This window comes from Corylus avellana, chromosome 4 (assembly GCF_965113065.1).
Source record: "Corylus avellana chromosome 4, dhCorAvel1.hap1.2, whole genome shotgun sequence".
Taxonomy (NCBI): domain Eukaryota; kingdom Viridiplantae; phylum Streptophyta; class Magnoliopsida; order Fagales; family Betulaceae; genus Corylus; species Corylus avellana.
In genome coordinates, this window is record NC_142493.1 from 28,901,618 (window position 1) to 28,922,635 (window position 21,018).

The 21,018-nt window shown below is 36.3% G+C and overlaps 4 protein-coding genes across 4 annotated transcripts; 1 reads left to right on the top strand and 3 right to left on the bottom strand.

The window, feature by feature from the left end:
- The first annotated feature begins 499 nt into the window (after window positions 1-499).
- On the top strand, window positions 500-2,937 carry HOG1 (S-adenosyl-L-homocysteine hydrolase). Its single transcript, XM_059589956.2, has 2 exons — window positions 500-1,283; window positions 1,857-2,937. Exons 1-2 carry the CDS (start codon window positions 573-575, stop codon window positions 2,601-2,603), a joined length of 1,458 nt encoding a protein of 485 aa, XP_059445939.2. The 5' UTR covers window positions 500-572; the 3' UTR covers window positions 2,604-2,937.
- Window positions 2,938-6,133: 3,196 nt separating this feature from the next.
- On the bottom strand, window positions 6,134-6,839 carry RALFL24 (ralf-like 24). The gene has a single exon (XM_059590815.2). The coding sequence runs from the start codon at window positions 6,810-6,812 to the stop codon at window positions 6,432-6,434; it is 381 nt and encodes a 126-aa protein (XP_059446798.1). The 5' UTR covers window positions 6,813-6,839; the 3' UTR covers window positions 6,134-6,431.
- A 2,132-nt stretch (window positions 6,840-8,971) lies between these two features.
- Window positions 8,972-12,905, bottom strand: AT-HSFA5 (winged-helix DNA-binding transcription factor family protein). The gene is made up of 2 exons (XM_088515904.1): window positions 12,549-12,905; window positions 8,972-10,489 (listed from the first exon to the last, which is right to left on the bottom strand). The coding sequence occupies exons 1-2, from the start codon at window positions 12,789-12,791 to the stop codon at window positions 9,272-9,274; spliced, it is 1,461 nt and encodes a 486-aa protein (XP_088372030.1). The 5' UTR covers window positions 12,792-12,905; the 3' UTR covers window positions 8,972-9,271.
- A 1,342-nt stretch (window positions 12,906-14,247) lies between these two features.
- Window positions 14,248-20,738, bottom strand: LOC148586579 (TMV resistance protein N-like). Its single transcript, XM_088515696.1, has 5 exons — window positions 20,230-20,738; window positions 16,360-17,461; window positions 15,708-15,983; window positions 14,768-15,607; window positions 14,248-14,697 (listed from the first exon to the last, which is right to left on the bottom strand). The coding sequence occupies exons 1-5, from the start codon at window positions 20,724-20,726 to the stop codon at window positions 14,248-14,250; spliced, it is 3,165 nt and encodes a 1,054-aa protein (XP_088371822.1). The 5' UTR covers window positions 20,727-20,738.
- Between the last annotated feature and the right edge of the window lie 280 nt (window positions 20,739-21,018).

Here is a 21,018-nt window from a genome sequence, read left to right on the forward strand (position 1 = left end):
TATTATATATTCTTTTACGTTTTATAAATCAAACTAGTTTGTAGAAGGTAATAGTGTGTTAAGCTTTGTGTTTATCTCTTTTTTTTTTTTTTGCTTCCGAGGACATAGCATAATAATTTAATCGAAAATCTTCCTTATTGTAGGATATTCAATAGTATTAAAAAATATATTATAAATAGCAATAACCCCAATAGATGTGTTGGGTTAGCCTTGATTAAGTAAAAGCAAAACGACCCCAAGTTTAAACAGAATCGGACCCAGTGCGAGAAAGCACACAAAAACCCTAAAACATCTTAGGGATCCAAGCATGATGCGTGTCGAACATTGCAGCCTACGTTCCGTATCATCGTCCATCACTTACAGCCACACGGGTCCCCGCATCATCTTCCGTGTCCAACGCTGAAACGTTTCACTTTCATTTACCAAATCCACCAACTCATCACAGCAATCCTCACCGTCCATCTTACCCCTTGAACCTATTTATACGACCTCTTACTCTCACACTCATCTCGCTCACACCACCCCCTTCAACCCAATCACCCTTATTTTTCTTTTCTCCCAATTCGTCGAAAATGGCTTTGGCAGTAGAGAAAACCACCGGTGGCCGCGAGTACAAGGTCAAGGACATGTCCCAGGCCGACTTTGGCCGACTGGAGCTCGAGCTGGCCGAGGTTGAGATGCCCGGTCTCATGGCCTGCCGCACTGAGTTCGGCCCATCCCAGCCCTTCAAGGGCGCCAGGATCACCGGCTCGCTCCACATGACCATCCAGACCGGGGTCCTCATTGAGACCCTGACCGCGCTCGGCGCAGAGGTGCGCTGGTGCTCCTGCAACATTTTCTCCACCCAGGACCACGCCGCCGCCGCCATCGCGCGCGATTCGGCTGCGGTTTTCGCCTGGAAGGGAGAGACCCTGCAGGAGTACTGGTGGTGCACCGAGAGGGCCCTTGACTGGGGTCCCGGCGGTGGGCCGGACCTGATTGTGGACGACGGTGGGGACGCCACGCTGCTGATCCACGAGGGCGTGAAGGCCGAGGAGATCTTCGAGAAGACCGGGAAGGTCCCCGACCCCGCCTCCACCGACAATGCGGAGTTCCAGATCGTGCTGACCATTATCAGAGATGGGTTGAAGACCGACCCCAAGAGGTACCACAAGATGAAGCAAAGGTTGGTTGGAGTGTCGGAGGAGACCACCACTGGGGTTAAGAGGCTATACCAGATGGAGGCCAATGGTTCCCTCTTGTTCCCTGCTATTAACGTGAACGACTCCGTCACCAAGAGCAAGGTACGTAAATGCTTTAGATCTGTTTGATTTTGGTTCAGATCTGGTTGATTTTCGTTTTGTGTTTTTTCTATTGGCAATTAGGATTTCGTTTGAGCTGATTTTAGTTCTAGATCTAATTGGTCTTTTCAGATCTATGCATAACAGCTGGAAAGTTGTTCTATTTTAGATTAGTTGACTACACGGGAAACAGAGTAAGAAAAATGATCGTGAATTTTCGGATCTTTGCTATAATTAACTTGGTCTCCGGGAATAAAAAAGTACAAAAACGATCATACTTATTATAGTAGAGTGTTTTGAATATTGTTTAGTACGATTTCGAATCTCAGATTCAATCTTTGCTTTGCTTTATGTTTTCTCGGAATTGAACCAAGCGTGCGTTAGTTTTGGAAAGTGAGAATAATTGTTGGATTCATATTCTTTAAGAGAAATTTGTTGACAAGTAATAACAACTAACATGCATATCTTTATACTTCAACAATTTCCGAATGAATTTTTGAAAAAGTGAACTCTTTTACTGCACGATTTCTTTGTCATGTTTGATCTAATAATGGCCATGAACTTTGGTGGACACAGTTTGATAACTTGTATGGATGCCGCCACTCTCTCCCTGATGGCTTGATGAGAGCTACTGATATCATGATTGCCGGGAAGGTTGGTGTTGTCTGTGGATATGGTGATGTTGGAAAGGGCTGTGCTGCTGCCTTGAAACAAGCTGGTGCCCGTGTGATCGTGACAGAGATCGATCCAATTTGTGCTCTTCAGGCCCTTATGGAAGGTTACCAGGTCCTGACCCTTGAGGACGTCGTCTCTGTGGCCGACATCTTTGTCACCACCACTGGTAACAAGGACATCATCACGGTCCACCACATGAGGAAGATGAAGAACAATGCCATTGTTAGCAACATTGGTCACTTTGACAACGAGATTGACATGCTCGGGCTCGAGACCTACCCTGGCGTGAAGCGCATCACCATCAAGCCTCAAACAGACAGGTGGGTGTTTCCCGAGACCAACACCGGCATCATTGTGTTGGCCGAGGGTCGGCTCATGAACTTGGGTTGTGCCACAGGGCACCCCAGTTTTGTGATGTCCTGTTCGTTCACAAACCAAGTGATTGCACAGCTTGAGCTGTGGAAGGAGAAGGCAAGTGGGAAGTATGAGAAGAAGGTGTATGTTTTGCCCAAGCACCTTGATGAGAAGGTTGCTGCACTTCACCTTGGCAAGCTTGGGGCTAAGCTCACCAAGCTCACCAAGGACCAGGCTGACTACATTAGCGTGCCTGTTGAGGGTCCTTACAAGCCTATTCACTACAGGTACTGAGAGAGAGTCCAGAACAATGACGGATGGCGAGAAGAAAAACAAATATGTTTGATATTTGGCTTGATTGTTTTTTTTTTAACAAAATTGAGGATTTATAGTAGGACGGTAGGTTTTGTTTCTTGTAGGTTTTTATTATTTTTTTGTGTGTTTTGGCGGTGGAATGTATGGGAGGAAAGAAATCCATTGGTCTCTGTTGAAAGAAGACCTGGTTTGGGTTTGAATAATGTTGGATGGGGCTGTGTGGCATATATTTGTAGCAGCTGAACTTTTGGGTTTCGCTGCATTTGTTTTCATTAAAATGAGAAAAAAAAAAAAAGAACTACTATTTTCCTCATGTTATTGATTTTTTTTGGTTAACTTTATAGTTTCTTGATTTTTTTTTTCTTTTTTTTTTTTCAAACGTGTGAGTATGACAGAAAAACGCATAGAACGTGGAAATCATGAAACTGCATCTGGGCATAGAGTAACCTAGAAAAACAGCTGGTAATCAATCCATGGCACGGTGTAGAATGTGGATGGTAGTAGGTTAACGTCAAATCTTGTGGAATTATGTTTCATGGTTATCTTTAACAGCTGGTAATCAATCCATGGCACGGTGTAGAATGTGGATGGTAGTAGGGTAGTGTAACGTCAAATCTTGTGGAATTATGTTTCATGGTTATCTTTTTAACTGTTGATAAATGATAATCTAACAATTTGTTTCTAAAGAAAGACAAGATTTATTTGTCTCATTCCCTTGCCCACTACTCCCCAGTCCCCACCAACCTTAATTTTTCTTTTTTGTTAAAAAAATAGTGACGAGTAAGATAGAAAAAACCTGACTTTAAAGTGAATCAATCAAGACTCTCGAAATCGAATGTTATATTTTTTTCCAGGCAAAAAAAAGAAAGAAGGAATTCAGAGGTTAAAAATCAAGTTTGGTTTTAGAAAACTCCCAAAATCAGGAGCTGGTGCCTCTTAACCTTGAATCCAAGCACACCATTAAGAGAAATTATGTTAAAGTTGGACTTGATCTAATAAGATGATAGGGATGGTAGCCGCAGGAGTAGGAGACGTAATCTCAAATACGCCTTATCTTATCATGGGAGTCTTATTCATCATTATAATCATCAGCTTTGAGTAGGTTTCTTTGTAGTTATCATGAGTAGTAGAAGTTATCTATATAATCTGGTAGGAAGGATGAGAGAGTATTCATTGACGGTGACTCCTACATTAAGTAGAGTATTATCAATAATATGCCCTTTCCATTTCTACATTCAACCACAAAACACCCTCTATCTCAGTAGATTAGATTTTATCTTTTAGAATGAGGATAATAAAGGCATCCATTTTATCCTGTTATGATTTGATGGGTGTTTTCTCAGAAGTCAAATCCAAAGGAATCAAAAACGGAGACGACGACAACGAAGACCAAGAGAGCTCTAATGGGCTTTCGTCGGTGTACAATAAGAGAGGGTCTAATCTGATGCCTGTTGGATATTTTTCCTGGGCCAAGTATGATATCATGGCATCAATGCACCCAAAAACAGAGAATGCCCTTGCTGCTGCTTTCATTTCCAACTTTGGTGCTCATAATTTGCGCTTGCAAGCTCTTGAATTTTGGTGAGACAGGCTTTTTATGGGACAGAATATATTAAGAGAAATTACGTTGAAGTAGGACTTGATGATCTAATAAGGTTTAGTGGTTGTTTTATGATTAGTTTTTATCATTTTAGAATTAACATCAGTTTTATCATTATTATTTCAAGATTTTAGGCGTTTGATTGTTATTTTATCTTATAGTAAGATTGCCAGAATAATAACAAAGTCATCCAGAGAATTTATCATCCAAACTTATTTTTAAAAGAAGCCCAAATTCTCTCTAAAAAATTGAAGAAAGCAAGTTACCTAAACAGTTACACCTACATGGCAACCATTTCACAAATGGATTTCCTGCATAGCAGTATTCTCGCTAGAGATAAGAGGCTCCATTGCTATGACATCTTTTCAATGCAAGACTCAAACCTTTCTACACTCACACTTGTATACTTAACATGATCTTCTAAGTTATCTTACTGAATGAAATTTACATTAGAAAAAGAGAAGTGCAAATAAAAAGAAAGAGAACAATAACTTTCAAAATAGAGGAGGAGAGATTTAAGGGATTTGTAACAAAGAGCGGCTAGAATTTCCCCGAGATGATTTGTAACTATGCATATCCAGCAATATTTTTGAGGTCAGGTGGGTATTTTATCAAAAGAGCCATAAAATATAAATTTGCCAAATGGCATAGGAAGATATCAATAAGCAGCCAGCAGATGCAAGGGCAGTAGAGCCAAGTACAAAGACAGTAGCACTGGATCCATTTGGTAATGCAGACTAAATTATTCATCAACAATGATTAAAAACAAATGAGTACATAAAGCAGGTGTCATGATCACTACGAGCCATGTTATATGTCTAGCTTAAGGCGTTCGCACCATCGATGGAAAAATTATGTTTAACTCACCATCTTATTATTTCCGAACCATACCAAGCTTTGTAAGCCCTTACTAGGAAAAATTCAGAACTTAGACCCAGAATCCACAAATTGCAACGCATTATGCAGAAAAAACGAAATCCCAAAGAGAAAAATAATATCATCTTAAAGAAAAGATCATCAAGATACATAGCTCATAAGAACCACATGAGGACATCGTTGATTATCTCTACTGAAAAATAGGTGGAAAATTAAAAGAGGCAGAACAATACTGCATAGAATCTCATATCAGTGACCGATTTCTAACACAATGATGAACTCTTTTGAGGCTATTGGTGTTAGTGCCTAGAAATTGTGAGTGAAGTTAGTTTGAGAAGTTCTAGCCTCCAATTCTTGAGTAAGAGTTTGCAATATTTCCTTCTCACAGCAGGAAATTAATTATTTGATTTAGAGGATAGTGGAAAGCAGAGTGAAGCATATAGCACTAAAGCAGTGCAGCCCATGGCTCCACTGTACATGTTAATGAGGCTATCCTCTATTTTATTATTAGGCAAATGGATAGTACCCCTTAAATCAAAACACGTGATATAATGAACAGCTTTACTTTGCATCATGGGTGACTTTACAATGAGATAAGCATTTGATTCCCATAAAGACACCAAGGGCTGGCATCTCATTCGACCTTGGGCATGGCATGGTGAAAAAGGAATGGTGGGATGGCACAGGGTGGCGTGGGGTAAGGTGCTAAAGAAACCTGAAGTTAGATTGAGCTTGAAATAGACAGGCCAGCTAATATTAGTCTAACCTTCCCTCTTAAATGCTGATGCAATCATCCTGTTTTCCACTCTAAACATCCTCCTTTATATATATATATATAGAAACAATATCAAATCACAATATAGCTTCTGGCAAATTTAGCTTTTATAAGTTGTGAAGCTCTCAATCCAAGAACCAGCTCAAATTTTATAATCATGCCTTTGACTGAAACTTCTGTAAATTAATTTTTTTAAAAGGAGCAAAATATTATATGGACTGGGTTCTTCCTCTATGAACAAATAATTTACACCTTAAAAAAGGGGGAAAGACTGAAGACTCTAAATCTCCTCCAGAAAAGAGTACTAAAAAGTGAAATGTAGATATTGTCATCAATTCCCCTAACAAGCATTACACCTATATTCGTATTTTCTTGAAAGATCACACTAGATCTCCCTAAAATCAAGGTAATCTTACATTTAAATAGCATATGAAAAGAAGGGTCTCAAATATACAATCATAGTTAATACCCCAACAACAAAACACATAAGAAAATAAAAAATAAAAAAGGAAAGTGCTTGGATTTCTCCATGCTAATAATGTATCTAGCATTATCATCAAGTTTTGATGATACCTCTTGCACATCGAGTAATGACTTCACAGCCTCTATTGTAAGGATTTGCCACTCCAGCATTGCAATTGTAGTATGGAGCCCCTGGCTTTGCACAAGGGGTCATGTCCCTCCTCAGTGTCGCATAGCTTATATACTTCCTCTGCATCGCCAGAACCCTCCTATTGCTCTCTGAATCCATTTCTGTCTCTGTTAAGCACTCACCGATCGTTTGGGTGCAAGCCCTTTTCACCATTCCATCGATTTCACTGTTTTTCAGTGAATCCAGGCCCAGAACCGAAACCCCATTGCAGATTGAGAGCTGGGTATGGAGGAAAAACACTACTAGGTAGAGAAAGGTCACGGGAAGGAGGCTGGGTTTGGACATCTTTTGTTTATCTTGTCTTGGGTGGAGTATTCTTGTTTTCCGTTTGTGTTTGTATTTGTGTTGTCAATTGAAAAAGACAGATTCTTGGTAGTTGGAGGGTCATAAATGGAACATGACTTCGCTTACTGTAGATTCTGAAATCATTAGTACGACTTTAGGCCATGAGCTGTGGAGCATCAAGGGATGAGTGACACTCCCCCATCCCACTTGATCTTTTTAGTCTGAAGAAGAAAATAATTTCTATCTTTATTTCTTTTTACTTTTCTTTTTTTTTAATGAGTAAAAGAACTCAAAGTCCAACAAAATAATATTATTTATGCATCAACCATTTTCCAGTCTCAAGTCTCAAAGAAGATCTTAAGATGGAAGAAGGATGCGGGAATGTTCCAATGGTGCTGATTGTAGCTACCCATAATGAGGACTTCTGTTTTAGTGTTACATTTTAATATTCTTTAGTCAACTTCCATCTATTTTGAGGAGAATTTAAGAATATTTGTATTTCTCTGCTTTGAATTCTTTGTCCATCTCAGAAACTGTTTTCGAAATTAAAAAAAAAAAAAAAAAAAACAGCTTGTTTTTTGCAATTATTCTCTTTAATTTAAACTCATATAAAATAATTAAAAAAATATTAATTGTGTGTGGGAGAGAGTAAATGATATTAATAAAAGAAGACCTCAATGGAATGAGTAAATAATATTAATAATAGAGATACTCCTTCGACGAAATCCCCCTAATGGCACAGATTTCTTCTAATTAGTGTTCTCAAGTTAGGCATATCACATTTTAAGGGCAGGATTTTGCGAGTTTTCAACTATTTTAAGATGAGTATGTAAATTAAAAATGATTAAATTCAATTTTTTTAAAAAACAGTGTACGTGTGAGAAGTTTGCAGAGTAAAATAAAGAGGGTAGGGGTGGAGTGTAAGACACTCACCTACTGTAGGTGTTGTGTGGGCATATGCTTATGAATGATAGGAATGGGGACCAACCACCATCAATGATTCAATGGATATTTGTTTTACGACCAAAAGCAGAGTCCATGTGCCTTTCCTTTTTACCTGTGGCTACCTGTTTCACGTCAAAATTGGTGCGTTATCCCCACTGCCCACATAAATCAAAAAAGAAAAAGAAAAAGAAAAGAGAAATGGAGAAAGGAAAAAATAAAAAGAGAAAAACAAGTGTAGAGAGCAAATTGCAATATAGAGAGGAATGGACATTGGTTTCACGTGAAAAATTAAAGGGAAAAGCAGCGAATTACAATGGCCTCTGTCCGAATAGATACTTTGTTTTGTGGCCAATGAAACAAACAAGAATTATTTATTACGATAGCCCCTACTTGGCCCGAACAGAGTCAAAATGTGGTTAAATTTGTTTGTTTGAACATGACCTGTGTCCCCTGCCTTTCGCACGATTGATCACATCACATGGTCGTGTCTTCGAAATGGCACATTCTTGAAAGTTTCACTTGTTGCGTCGCTATTTGGACGAGAGATCACTTTCATCTACTGGCATTTTTATGTATTTTCAAGAATGATGTAATTTTTGAAATTACTATTTGATTAAAATTTAATAATAATTAATTACAAATTCAATGATAATTTTAAGAGCCACATCATTTTTGGAGGGACACAAAAAGAACTGTAACATTACTCGTAAGAATAGTACAATAATAAATGAGGTCATCGGAAACTATAATTGGAAAATGCAAGTAGATTAATTTGATAGCAAAGCATGAAAGTGAGAAGAAAAGCAATATAAAAAATAATAATAATACCAAAAAAAAAAAAAAAACTGAAGAAAACATATAAAAAGAGGTCATAATCGACTATACTGATAAGAGTAACACAATATAGTAGTATTTAAGGTGGCAGATCTCCCAAACGTACACTCTGATATTGTATTTATGGGCAATGACATATATGTGAATTGGACAAGTGTTGGAAGATTCAATATGTCACTAACCACACACAATATATACATATTTCTTTGGGTAAGTAGCAGGTTCTTTCATTCCATTAAACTTTATGCTAAATCAAAGGCTTTTATGTCTCAGAAAATAAAATCTTAAAGAGGCAAGAAAGGTGTACATCAAGTTGAACACAAAAAGTTTGAAACTTTTTCTACATGGTGGAGCAAAGGGGAATTTATACAATTATGATCTCAGACGAAGAATCAGCTATTGCCTAGCATTTCAAAAGTAGCAAATCTGTATTATACACCAAATATTATTTCGTTATTACATTTTACGCATCAATGCCACACTGTTAATGTAGACTTTTCAGGGACAATGGCACTACCATGAATAATAATAATAATAATCAGCAGCGACCAAGAACTTGTGGCATTTCCGCATCAACTTATTCAAACCAATAGCAGGGCAAGTTTTGAATCACTTAACTATCAAATGTGATCTTACAAAGCATTGGAAGAACAGAAGTAGACTTCAGCAACATTGATGCTTCAAAGAGTGAGCTGCTCCATGTTCTTGGCATTTCTGGAAATTCCAAGGCCTGACCTTCCATCATCTTGCTCTTCGTATGGGTTGGCCCTATATGTAGAAATGGCCTCTTCATTTTCCGAACAACCTGGTCTTTCAGTTAGGAACTGTTCCCAAAATACATCATTTACTCTAACTGGAGCAGCTGCAGGCTCTTGATTGTTATTTGGAGCCCTTTGAGAGGAAGATAAAGTCGTGTCATCAGCCGGATTTCTACTCATTGGAAAAGCTATAGTTTCAGATTCTTTAACATTGGCACCAGTCCTTGAATCTGGGGATTTGCCAATTTCCTCAGCTACTTGGGGCATCCTAGCCGAATAAGGACTTCTGTTGACTTGCATTGGAGAAGAGGCCAGAGTTAGATTTAAATGGCACGAAATATTACCATCACCTTCCTCATTAGAGGTCAAACTTGGCTGCAAGGGGTGGAACATTGGGCTTTTTTGAGACGCAGTTGAATCTATTTTAAGTGTAAAAGATGCTCCTGTATCTGAAAGCTCTAATGTTTCAAGTGGAAATACAAAACCTTCAGTTCGCATCTGCGCACATTTTGGTTCTCCTTCAGATAGTTTCCTCTTTGGACTTGCTCCATCTTCATTGGAACTCTGTGTGCTGCGTGAAACCATGTTAATGTCTGAAACAGCTGGTGATAATTCCAATCTCAGCTTATTTGAGAAATCTTGGTGAAAAACATTCCCAAACTCAGTTCTAGAACTGCTGTGGTTATCCAGAAAACTATTTTCTGCAACTGGCGGTGAATGATCAACTTGAGGCAGTCGTCTTTTTTTATTATATGCTGAGAAATCCATAGATTCAATTTTCCGAGCAAGAATTTCAGCAAAAGTAGGGTTCTCAAAAGCCTTTTTTAATGTGGTCAGCAAATTATTCTGCCTCTGCTCCATGTTATCCACTCGTTGCTTCAGGTCTTCGAACTGAAACTTTGCTGCTGACCACTGCTGTTTGGACCTTAAAGCATTTGCTTCAAGTGCAGCTTTCTCTTGTGAAAGCTTCTCTATCGCTTCATCAAGAGCTGCTCTGTCTGGATCGACCGCAGAACCTTGAGGGTGACTGTGGCTGTGAATAGGTTTTCTGCGGTGGATATTTTTAAGAAGATGCTTTTGATCTTTCACAAATTCTTCATTAGCAAACTCCCATCTCTCAGGATCAATCTTTCGAAATCCCTGGTCACAAAACATTCTTTGCTAAATTAAATACATCCATAAATTGTATCCATATATGCCTAAAACCTAAAATGATATATTACTCCACCAAAAAATCTGCATAATTGTACAAGGGAGTAAAAAGCCCAAACAAAATTTTGCTCATAAAAGATGATGGAGATTGCAGATGATTACGTTCAACAATCAATATAGAACTACGTGACAAACTTTTCCTCCCCCGCTAAAAAGAGAAAAGAACAAAATCAAAATGTTAAGGGAATTTCCAGGAGATACATGAATGTTAGTTTAATGAAAAAGCACTTGCTTCTTTGAAATAGTAGGAACTCATCCATTAACTAAATACAAAACTCTGTTTTGATTTTTAGGTGATCAAATGCTAATCAATTCCACCTACCAAAAGACCATAATAAATGAATTGCGGAGGTGATAACAAGAAAAATAATAGAATCAGCAACACCAGATGTTTCACCGTGATAGTGGGATGGAAGGAGGAGGATGATAGTAAACTTCTTTAAAGAAAAAATAAAATATTAAAATAAAAAAGCACAGCTTATTTGTTTTAGGACATGCATTTACTACAGTTAGGATAGCTAACACCTTATTTGAGATACCACATTACCTTGATAAATAACTCACAGCCACAGCATGAGGCTAATGAGGGGAAAAAAAAAAACCTCCCCTTAGAATCATAGTAAAGCAAAAAGTTGTTCACCCACATTTGCATAGGGTTGCACGTACACACACACACAAATAAAAAGAAAAAGAAACCCATTTGCCTTCACAGAACACTTCAAACCTCCGCTCCTCTTAGGTCTGACTGCGTGGAATTGGAAATAAAGCTTTGCAATGCCATTCAAAATTCCAATTCTTTTAGATTTGGAATCAAGTTGAATTACTATTCTGATGTTGGACTGTCAAAAAACAACTGAAGACAAAAGTTGCATATAGTACTTATGAGAAAAGGTAACAAAATATTTTCCATAAGATGGAAACTGGAAAAGACTAAATGAAAAATAAAAAATTTGGAAATTTTCAGTCTCAGACAAGGAAAAAGAAAAACTCAAAACAGAAAAATCAAGTAATTGAGAAAAAGCATTTAATGAAGAAGAAAAATCAATTGGTTGAGAGTTACATTCAAGCCTTAAAAAATTAACCTAAATATATGATAGTTTTGTAGAACAGAAAAAAAAAAAGAAAAAAAAAATAATTCTAATCTTGCATTACCACCAAAGGACATAACTAGAATCAGGAGGCCCATTTCCAATACCCAACCTCAATTTTGCCTCCAACTTTGGTCTCCAATTGGACCCTTATAATTTGAATTATGCCAAATTTCATACGAAAGCTCGATTGTTCACTTCAGAGGTCTGACTTGTATGCTACCATCACTGAGAATCCTCCCCACAGATTTTCTAACTTTTGCCTTCCCTAGAAGATCATAAAAAATCCATAATGGACTATAAGTCCTACTCATGTAAACCCTTACAAAATCCTGGACACCAATGAAGAGCACTTCCAGACATCAAATGAAAATGGCCTCATCTTCAGCACCATCAAACCAATCCGAGAAAACAAATAGGAAACAGTAAATTTAATCATTTAATTAATATGTTAACGCACCCATCAAACTAGCTCCCATGCAGAACTCTCCACGAAAAACAACTCCAAAAAAAAAAAAAAAAAAAAAGTTAAAAACATGGGCAATCGGAATACTTGAAAAAGGATGCTACTTTATAGATGCCATAACCTTCTCATAAGCTAAGGAATAAGACCCCAAATGAAAATGAACCCAATTTCAGAAACCGCCACAACATACAGAAAACGAACCCAATTTCAATCTGGGAAAGCTAACAGCAAAATACAATTTCTAAATCTAGTTTAGCACCAATGGATTCAACCCATTCAAAATCGCTTAAAATTTACTTACAACACGCTTCCCCTCCTTCAAATAAATTCAACAATTAGAAGCTGAGCCCAATTCGAATCAGAAGCGGAATCAAAACAAATAATAAGAAAGCGATGAGAGAGAGAGAGAGAGAGAGAGAGAGAGAGAGCATACATAGGTGTTGAGCTGGCGGATGAAGCTGGAGAAGTTGTTGTGCTTGAAAAAGGCCGGGAGGAGGACCCGGGCAAACTCAGGCGGGTTCCACACCACGAAACTCGTCTTGTTCTGGCTCCACGACACGATCTCGTCCGTCGTCGAGTCGTCCACCATGTCGTACGTCTTCATCAGAAACGGCGCCGGACCGCCTCCCCCTCCTCCTCCGCTCCCGCTCCCGCTCGTCGTCGGAGCTCCGTCCATTTTCAGGTCCCGGATTCCTCGGGTTGGGCTTTTGGATTTGGATGGATGGTTGTGGACGCGATTAATTAATTGACTTTAATTGTGTGTTTTACACTTCAGACAAAGAAGGCGGTGGTAAAACTTGTACGATGGAGGAGGACCTGTTGACTTTTCTTACACTCGGACACCATTTCAATTGTAGGACAATTTTTTCTTTAAACTTGTTAACCAAAGTCAGTCTATTATTATTATTTTTATTAATTTAGCTTTCATTTTTAGAATATTTGATTTTTATGTGCTTTTTTTTAAAATTTTTTTAATAAAGCACATAATTATCACATTTAAATTTTAAACTACAGATGATAATTACATGTTCTAAAAATAGACGTCGCTTTAATAGATTAAGTTGAACGACTTTTTTCTAATATAATTTGAAAAAAAAAAAACCTTTATTCCAATTATAGTGTTTGAGAACAAAATAAATAAAAATTCATTAGGGATTTTTAATCTTTGTATAGGACTCTTTGATGGAATGAATTCATGTATATATATATTTTTTTCTTTGTCAAGTTCATAAGTTAGAATATTTTTGACCTTGGAAATTACAATTCTCTTTACAAATTCTGAAAAATAGGGTCCTTCACATAATAGTTAGGAAAATGTTATATAAATTTAATTTATGGCCAACTTCTCTCCTATGTCATTTAAAAAAAAAAAAAAAAATTGATAGAGAGGATTTTGGGATTCAAAAAATTTGGGAAAAAAAACAATTTGTTTGGTTTAAAATTAAAATTTTTTTTACACGTAGAAGAGAAGTTGGCCATGAGTTGAATTTGTGTTGTGTCCCTATCAAACATCTAATAATTATCGAACAATTTTTAAATGCAGCTCCCACAACCAATGTACTTTTCAAAACAAAATCACAAAATACATTTTCAAAAACTTTACAACCTTCGTACGTATAGGAATATTTTGGAAATTCAGGTGTGGAGGTTGACTGATCTTGTTACTTAAAAAGAGAAGATTTTAAATTTTTTTAAAAGAAAATACATTTTATCCCTAAAGTATCACTACCTTATCATTTTAGCCTCAAAAGTTTAAAAAGTAATGTTCAAACCCCCCACAAACTACAAAACTGTAACAATTTAGCCAATCTATTCAGTTTTTTTTTTTGGAAAATGACAATATCATTTCATTCATTTAGAATAAGGAAACATCTAGAGCCAAAAACTCTAAATAGAAAAAGCATGTTGCTTTATGGTAGCTATGTCAGAAATACATAAAGGAATCTCCTCCAACCAAACTTGCTCAGAAGGACCCCTAAGAGCATACTTAGCTAATCCACAAGCTGCTACTTAGCTAATCCACAAGCTGCTACATTTGCTTCTCGATTCGCATGTTGCACCATCCAACTCCTGCGTGTATTTAATATCAACCTAGCATCTTCAACAATTCGGTAGTTTGTGGGGTTTGAGTGTCAATTTTTTATTATACAATCTCTACAAGTATCAGAAGCCATTGCATTTGGGTCATCAAGTATTACATGAATTCCACACTCCTTCACTCCAAAGTATTTCCCACCCTCGCACTTCATCTTTATTTCATTTCCACTTACTATTTCACCTTCAATATATGAATAGGGCCTATAGAATCTCCAGGAAGGATAATCTTTATGATATTGATCAGCAAAATTGTAGTGTTTCCAAGGGCGGCTGTTAATGTAAACAGAGATTTTCACGTGCTCGTACGGTGTTTCTTGTTTGGGTGCAAAACCAGCACAAAAAAGCAACCCCTTTAATTGACCCTTTGGAAGAGAAGGTATATGAAAGGATATCGAAGATCCAATTCTCCTATGGCTGAACCAATTTGGAACCTCACCACCAGGGACCACGATGCAACGATACTCACCACGAAACTTGGAAAGGTACTGTTTCAAAAGAGAAAAAAGTTCACGTAAATCATAAAATATGGTGAGAGAGAGAGAGAAGAGAGAGTACCTGGAGAGGACTCTTCCAGAAATCATATGCTAAATTGTCACAACTTTCCAGGTGAAAATGTGCCCATAAACTTCTCTGCACATCTGGGAGTCTCTGCAGTGATGAACAGCCTCTTGCAGACAACCTTCCTAAACTTATAGGAAGTTCTGAAATTGATTCAAGACTCGCACACTCATTCAACCAAAGTTCATCTAATTGAGGAAGTCGAGCTATGCAATGAGGCAATGTACGGAATTTGTTTCTTGATAAATCCAAATATTTTAGTGAAGATAAACTCCCAAGATCAAAAGGAATCTCATTTTCAAACAAATTGCAACCACTGAGATCCAGTTTTCTCAATGAACATAATCCAGAAAATGAAGTTGGTAGCAAATTTAAGGGTTTCGTGCATTTTGGTGAGATCCACGATACGAACCATGACATCCATGATTTTGAGGATTGCCCTTTACATTTAGATAATGATACAATTTCGAGGTTCTTCAAAAAACTAAAGGAGTATGGTAGTTGCTTAATAGCAGTTCTATCTGCACGTAGCTCCGTTAAAGCAACCATATTCCCCACTTGTCTTGGTAACTTGTCAATTTTTATGCAGTCAGACAAGTTAAGAGTCTTTAAAGATTCCAGTTTAGAAATGCTTTCCGAAAGATTCTTTAAGTTATCACATCCTTTTAAATTCAATAAAACAAGCTTTTTCAAATGTCCAATTGACTCATGTACCTCAATCAAGCTCGTGCAACCTTTAAGTATGAGCGTCTCTAAATGTGGGAGTTGTAAGAAGTTTGGTGATTGGGCGAGACATTTAGAACCTTTGAGATTAAGAACTTTTAACTTGTCGAATATCTGCCAAAACATAATCAAATTAAAAAAAAAAAAAAAAATCATTTAAGTTATTCATTCAAAGGTGATAAGAAAATAAAAGGTAATATAAGATTTGTTATACTTTGATCTCCTTCCAAACTTGTTTGACATTACTGTGCTGCATGTCGAGGATAACAAGGTTCTCGAGATGAAAATTTGATGGTAGAAATTCCAGAGGACACTTATGCCAATGAAGCCATCTTAACTCTTTGGAAAGATGTTCATAGGATCCTGTGAGATATGCACCATCAATTTGGAGCAATCTCAAATTTTTCATATTTGCAAATGCTTCAGTTTTCAACTCTACATCTTTGAGTGCAGGTAGATTTAGGCTGAGACCCTCTATTGATTCTGATCCCTGGCAACATAGCTGGGTTAGCAATGCGTATTCACATCTTGTGTGAAGCTAGAACACCTTCAAATTGGAGGTGACCTAGATATTTTCACCATAACTAAATAAAAAAAACTAATGTGTTTTAGACATGATCATAATTGCTTAAATATGCATGATTGCATACATTTTTATTTTATTTTTTTATTTTTAACAATAGTTAAGTATCCGTATTTTGCTTAGTAGAAAATTGTTGGATTTAAAATCATGTTGATAGAATATTCAAGCTATATCCATGTTTGGACAAAAGACAAAACTCTCGTACATACTTTCATAACATGTGCATATTATGATTATGTGTTTGTACATGTATTTATATGATATTAATGCATCTACCTCTTACCAGATGTTTGTCAAGCACATTTAACGCATCTTCATGAAACCACAATCTACTACGTTTTCTTAGATCTCTGGGTGCCATTTCGCGAACAATCTCTCTTCCCATATCGCGAATCAAATCATGCATCCTCAACTCATTTCTTTCATTAACTGTCAGGAGAGACATTTCAATGAGAATGTTGATACCAATATCTGGAAAGAAACCACAACCATCGAGAACTTTGCTGACATATTCTTTGTTTATACCGATAAAGAAACATGCTATATCAAGAAATATGTCCTTCAGTGTAGAATCTTCTAGCGAATCAAAACTTACTCTGAGTATCTTTTGAATCTCCTTGTGAGGAATTTTTTGTAATTTTTCCAATGCACTTTTCCATTCAATAATACTTCTTCCTAACAGATAAGAACCCAAAACTTCAATAGCTAATGGAAGTCCTCCAACATAATTCACTACATCATGTGAAAGCTTTATGTAATCTTCGACTGGATCGGCCATCCTAAATGCATGCCAACAAAAAAGTTGAAGGGACTCCTCACGATTCATTTCTTCAACCTTATATTTTTCATTTACTCCTAGTTCAGTCAACACATGTTCATCTCTTGTTGTTACAATGAGTCTACTTCCTTGGCCAAACAATTCGAAGTTTCCAACTAATGAATGAAGTTGTTTCATGTGAGTCATATCATCAAGAACAACAAGAACTTTTTTGTCACAAAATCTTTTCGTAGTCAAATTTATTCCTCCATCAACATTGCCAATCGTCCAATCCTTCGTTTTCAAGATATCAGAAAGAAGTTGTTCTTGTAATTGAATCAAACCATTTGGTTGTTCTGAAGTTTCTTTAATATTGAAAAGAAAGCTGCTTCCTTCAAATTCATGGAGTATTTCGTTATAGACTGCTTTTGCTATTGTTGTTTTGCCTATTCCACCCTTCTCATAGATGCCCACGGTATGAACATCACTTGCTCCAAGATTTAATAAATTTTTTATTTCTTTAACACGAGAATCTATTCCTACAAGGTATTTGGCAACATGCAAGGAAGCTGGGTTCATTTTATGCAAAATTTCTTCAACAATCTTTTGAATGAACCTTGATTCAAACCTGATCATCATAGTTCAAATAAAAATGCAACAAGAATATAAGCATAAGAAAAGAAAAATAAGAAACCAAATTATTTTTATGTAACTGTAAACAATTAAGTTATATCAACTATTAAGAATATCATTTAAATATATTCCTATATAATTTCTTATCCTATCCAGTAACATGCCATAGAATAATTTTTATTTTTCCTTTTCGAAAAGGAAGTCATTAATTAAGTGTTAAGTGTTTCACGGAAAGTATGATTACAGTATCATTCTTCTCGAGTGTATTAAAATAAAATATTTAGTTGAAATGAGGGGTGAATGAGGAAGATAATATTCAAATTTAGAACCTTTGTTTTGGAGTTATGATATAATGTTAAATCAACACTTATTCAAAAGCTTAAGATAATAGAAAATGATGGACTCAATCAACTAAATTAAGATTCAAACAAACCGACCTAATTGAGCAAATCAAGTTTAAAGAAAATCCAAATGAGAAACCAGAAATGGGTAATCACTTTGATTGAGCCCAAAACGAGGTTGGGTTGGTGGTGGCTAGGCATGGGTTCTATTAGATGGGTCCAGTGGAAGTGGAATTTGAGATTTGGGGGATTTGTGACAAATGTAAGAAAATAAATTGTTAAAAAAATTGTTTATAGCTATATATGGGCTATGGAGCTACCAAAATCATTTTTAGTGTTTTACCAGCTTCAAAATTCAGAACTTCGAACTAGAAACAGCAAACAAGCCACTCCATTGTGAGATAGGAAAAATGTTAGGCTTACAAAAAAACTTTTACAACATGATGTTGCATAATATAATTGGATTTCTCAAAAGTTGAATTTATCTATTTTCCATTCACGTTGTGCCACATCATATTGTTTTTTTTTTTTTTTTTTTTTTTTGTAAAATTTGTTTGTAAACCTAGCATTTTTCTTATGATTGGGAGTTTTCATGGCCTCTTATTAAGGTGGTTGCAAGCCACCTCGTTATTAAGAAAGGTCGCATGGTGCCCCCCCTTTTTTTTTCTTTAGAAATGTTATTTGAGGAGTACTATAATTGTATTTTCAGTGTTATTTCTATTGCCTATTTAATGGAGAGAGCTGACAAAAGTCGTGAATTTAGAATAGATTTAAACTCGAGAGTCTTGGATACATCGAATTTAAAAACTAAAAAATCTTAGAAGTTAAAATGACAAAAATATTTGAGAGGGAAAAAAAAAACACAAACAAACATTGCCTTAAAATTGGAATGAGATTTCTTGGGCCAAGCAACCCAAGAGCTATCTTTTGATATGGAAGGAAGAAGTTGGTCAAGAGGAAATGTGAAGACTTTAAAATCCAATGAAAAAAAATATGTAAAGGAATAGAAAGATCAAATAAATATGTAGAAAGGCAATTGAAGGTGCTTGTTTATCCCATTCATGGTATAGTAAGTATAACCTTATAATTGGTAATTTGGTATGCTATTTTAGTGGTTTATAAAACATGGGAGACTCTTCAAATGGCAAAATTGTTATTCTATAAACAATTGATATCCATACATATAGTTGGTTTTTTATGTTATACGAAAATGACCCATTTGAACATTCAACCTGCTTCTTTCTTCTATAAAGTAGACTTTGAAATGCACAACAATTTTTATTAAAAAAAATTGAATTGAATCTCTTCTATAAATGGTCAATGAGGCTTTCAAGTGGAATTTCCAAGTGCACCAATCTTCCTAGCACTAAGCATCTATTAATTTGTATGGTTTGATGATTAGTCCAAAGATTTGTGCTAATTCTGAGCCACGCGTAGAATTAAATATTAGCAGTTGATTTGGATGAAGAACAAGTGTGCATTTCCTTGCCACGGGTCTTCTAGGCTATGCATTTCAAAATAAACTCTTTATTTGATAGTGACCCTTATTTTAAAAAAATGTTTGTTTGCCTATTTATTTGAGAGGTTTAATTTTCACTCTTTAATTATACTTAATTCAAATCCATTAGATTCAAAGGCATGGGGTAATTTTCTCAGATGAAAGAATTAAGCAATCTCGTTTATTCTCTTTCTCTCTCTTCAATGCGTGCGGGAGAGGGGAAAAAAAGAGAGGAGAATCTCTTTTATTCTCTCGGATGAGCTTCAATTACTAGTTAATTAGTTTGCTCCTAGTGGATCATTTTCCATTAACAATTGTTTAGAACAAGAGATATGCCATTTTCCCATTGATATTTCAAAATTAATAGCCCACTACTATATATCCAATACTCGTTTCACGTTTTTATTGGATTTATTGAGAATTTATTATAAACGTGAATGATCGTTATGTTGCTCATAAATTTAAACATAAATGATGATTCAGGAGTCATCGCAGTTCATTACTCATCATTAACTAGGTTTCTCCAACTAAACCATGCATTTCGAGAATGATTAATAAAGCATGCAAAATTAATTAGTTTGAAATTGTTTCGATTGACGAAAACACTTTTTTTTTTTTACATGTCCACACAAGAGGGGGAATGGGGATTCAAACTAGTGGCCTCTGCTTCATGAGGCTTGGTTCCTAACCGATTGAGCTACCTTTTGGGGACACGAAAACACATATTAAAGTTGGATTTAAAATATTTTTAGAGAAATTTTTCGTTAAATTTTGTTAATCCATTTCTGCGCTCAACTTTAATTTTTATGAATTTTCTTCTAACATTTAAAAGAAGAAAAAGAAAAAAAAGAAAAAGAAGAAGAGACAAATGAAGTATCAAAAACTGAATGAAAAAGCACAAGAGAGCTTAACATAGTATAATACCCGTTTGCAATATTCTGTAGATCCCAGCCGGCATAGCCTGCAACTTCAGTAAGAGTTGCTCTCCACTTCTGCACCCTTGTCATCTCTGCTTGAAATTGGTCTTCATGCGTAGCAAATGCATCGGCAAAAGTGCCAGTTTGTTTACGGACCTCCGAGGGGTCCACATCATAAAATATGGGTAGAAGAGTTTGACCTATAGTATTCTTACAGTGCAGGATTTCCACAAGCTCATCAAGGCACCAACTAGAAGAAGCATAACCTTTAGAGAAAACCACAATGGAAACCCTTGATCCTTGAATAGTTTTGAGCAGTTCTGTAGAGATATGCTCTCCTCTAGAAAGCTCGTCGTCATCTCGGAAGGTGTAAATTCCAACTTGTTTCAAGGCAGTGTAGAGGTGATCAGTGAATTTTTTGCGGGTGTCTTCACCTCTAAAACTCAAGAAAACGTCGTAATTCCAACGAGGTTTGGAAGGTGATGAAAGGGTTTGAGCAGCCATGGATGAGCAGGTGCTTGTTGTAAACTTAAAATTGAGGAATTGACTGGATTGCACAAAAGGGCTCTTTTGGAGTTAATAGGAAGGGTGGATGCCGTACACACCTTTACATGATCAATCCTTTTATAGAAGAGTGAGAGACTACAAAAACACGTACAACACAATTTGAAAGAAAAAAAAAAAAAAAAAAACTCGAGAGAGAGAAAAGGAAGGGAGGGGGAAGTTCTATGAAAAGAAAAGGGTAGGGAGCTCAGCATAGCGCGTGAAATCAACAATATTATAAACTTTTACCGAA

What these genes read in the sequence shown, in the direction of transcription:
- HOG1 (XM_059589956.2), top strand. Translation starts at nt 573, where the DNA reads ATGGCTTTGGCAGTAGAGAAAACCACCGGTGGCCGCGAGTACAAGGTC. An exon ending in ACTCCGTCACCAAGAGCAAG is followed by an intron (nt 1,284 to 1,856) that starts GTACGTAAATGC and finishes TGGTGGACACAG; the next exon opens with TTTGATAACTTGTATGGATG.
- RALFL24 (XM_059590815.2), bottom strand. Translation starts at nt 6,812, where the DNA reads ATGTCCAAACCCAGCCTCCTTCCCGTGACCTTTCTCTACCTAGTAGTG.
- AT-HSFA5 (XM_088515904.1), bottom strand. Translation starts at nt 12,791, where the DNA reads ATGGACGGAGCTCCGACGACGAGCGGGAGCGGGAGCGGAGGAGGAGGG. An exon ending in TCCGCCAGCTCAACACCTAT is followed by an intron (nt 10,490 to 12,548) that starts GTATGCTCTCTC and finishes TTTTGTGACCAG; the next exon opens with GGATTTCGAAAGATTGATCC.
- LOC148586579 (XM_088515696.1), bottom strand. Translation starts at nt 20,726, where the DNA reads ATGGCTGCTCAAACCCTTTCATCACCTTCCAAACCTCGTTGGAATTAC. An exon ending in CTACAGAATATTGCAAACGG is followed by an intron (nt 17,462 to 20,229) that starts GTATTATACTAT and finishes TATGATGATCAG; the next exon opens with GTTTGAATCAAGGTTCATTC. An exon ending in ATGTGCTTGACAAACATCTG is followed by an intron (nt 15,984 to 16,359) that starts GTAAGAGGTAGA and finishes CTATGTTGCCAG; the next exon opens with GGATCAGAATCAATAGAGGG.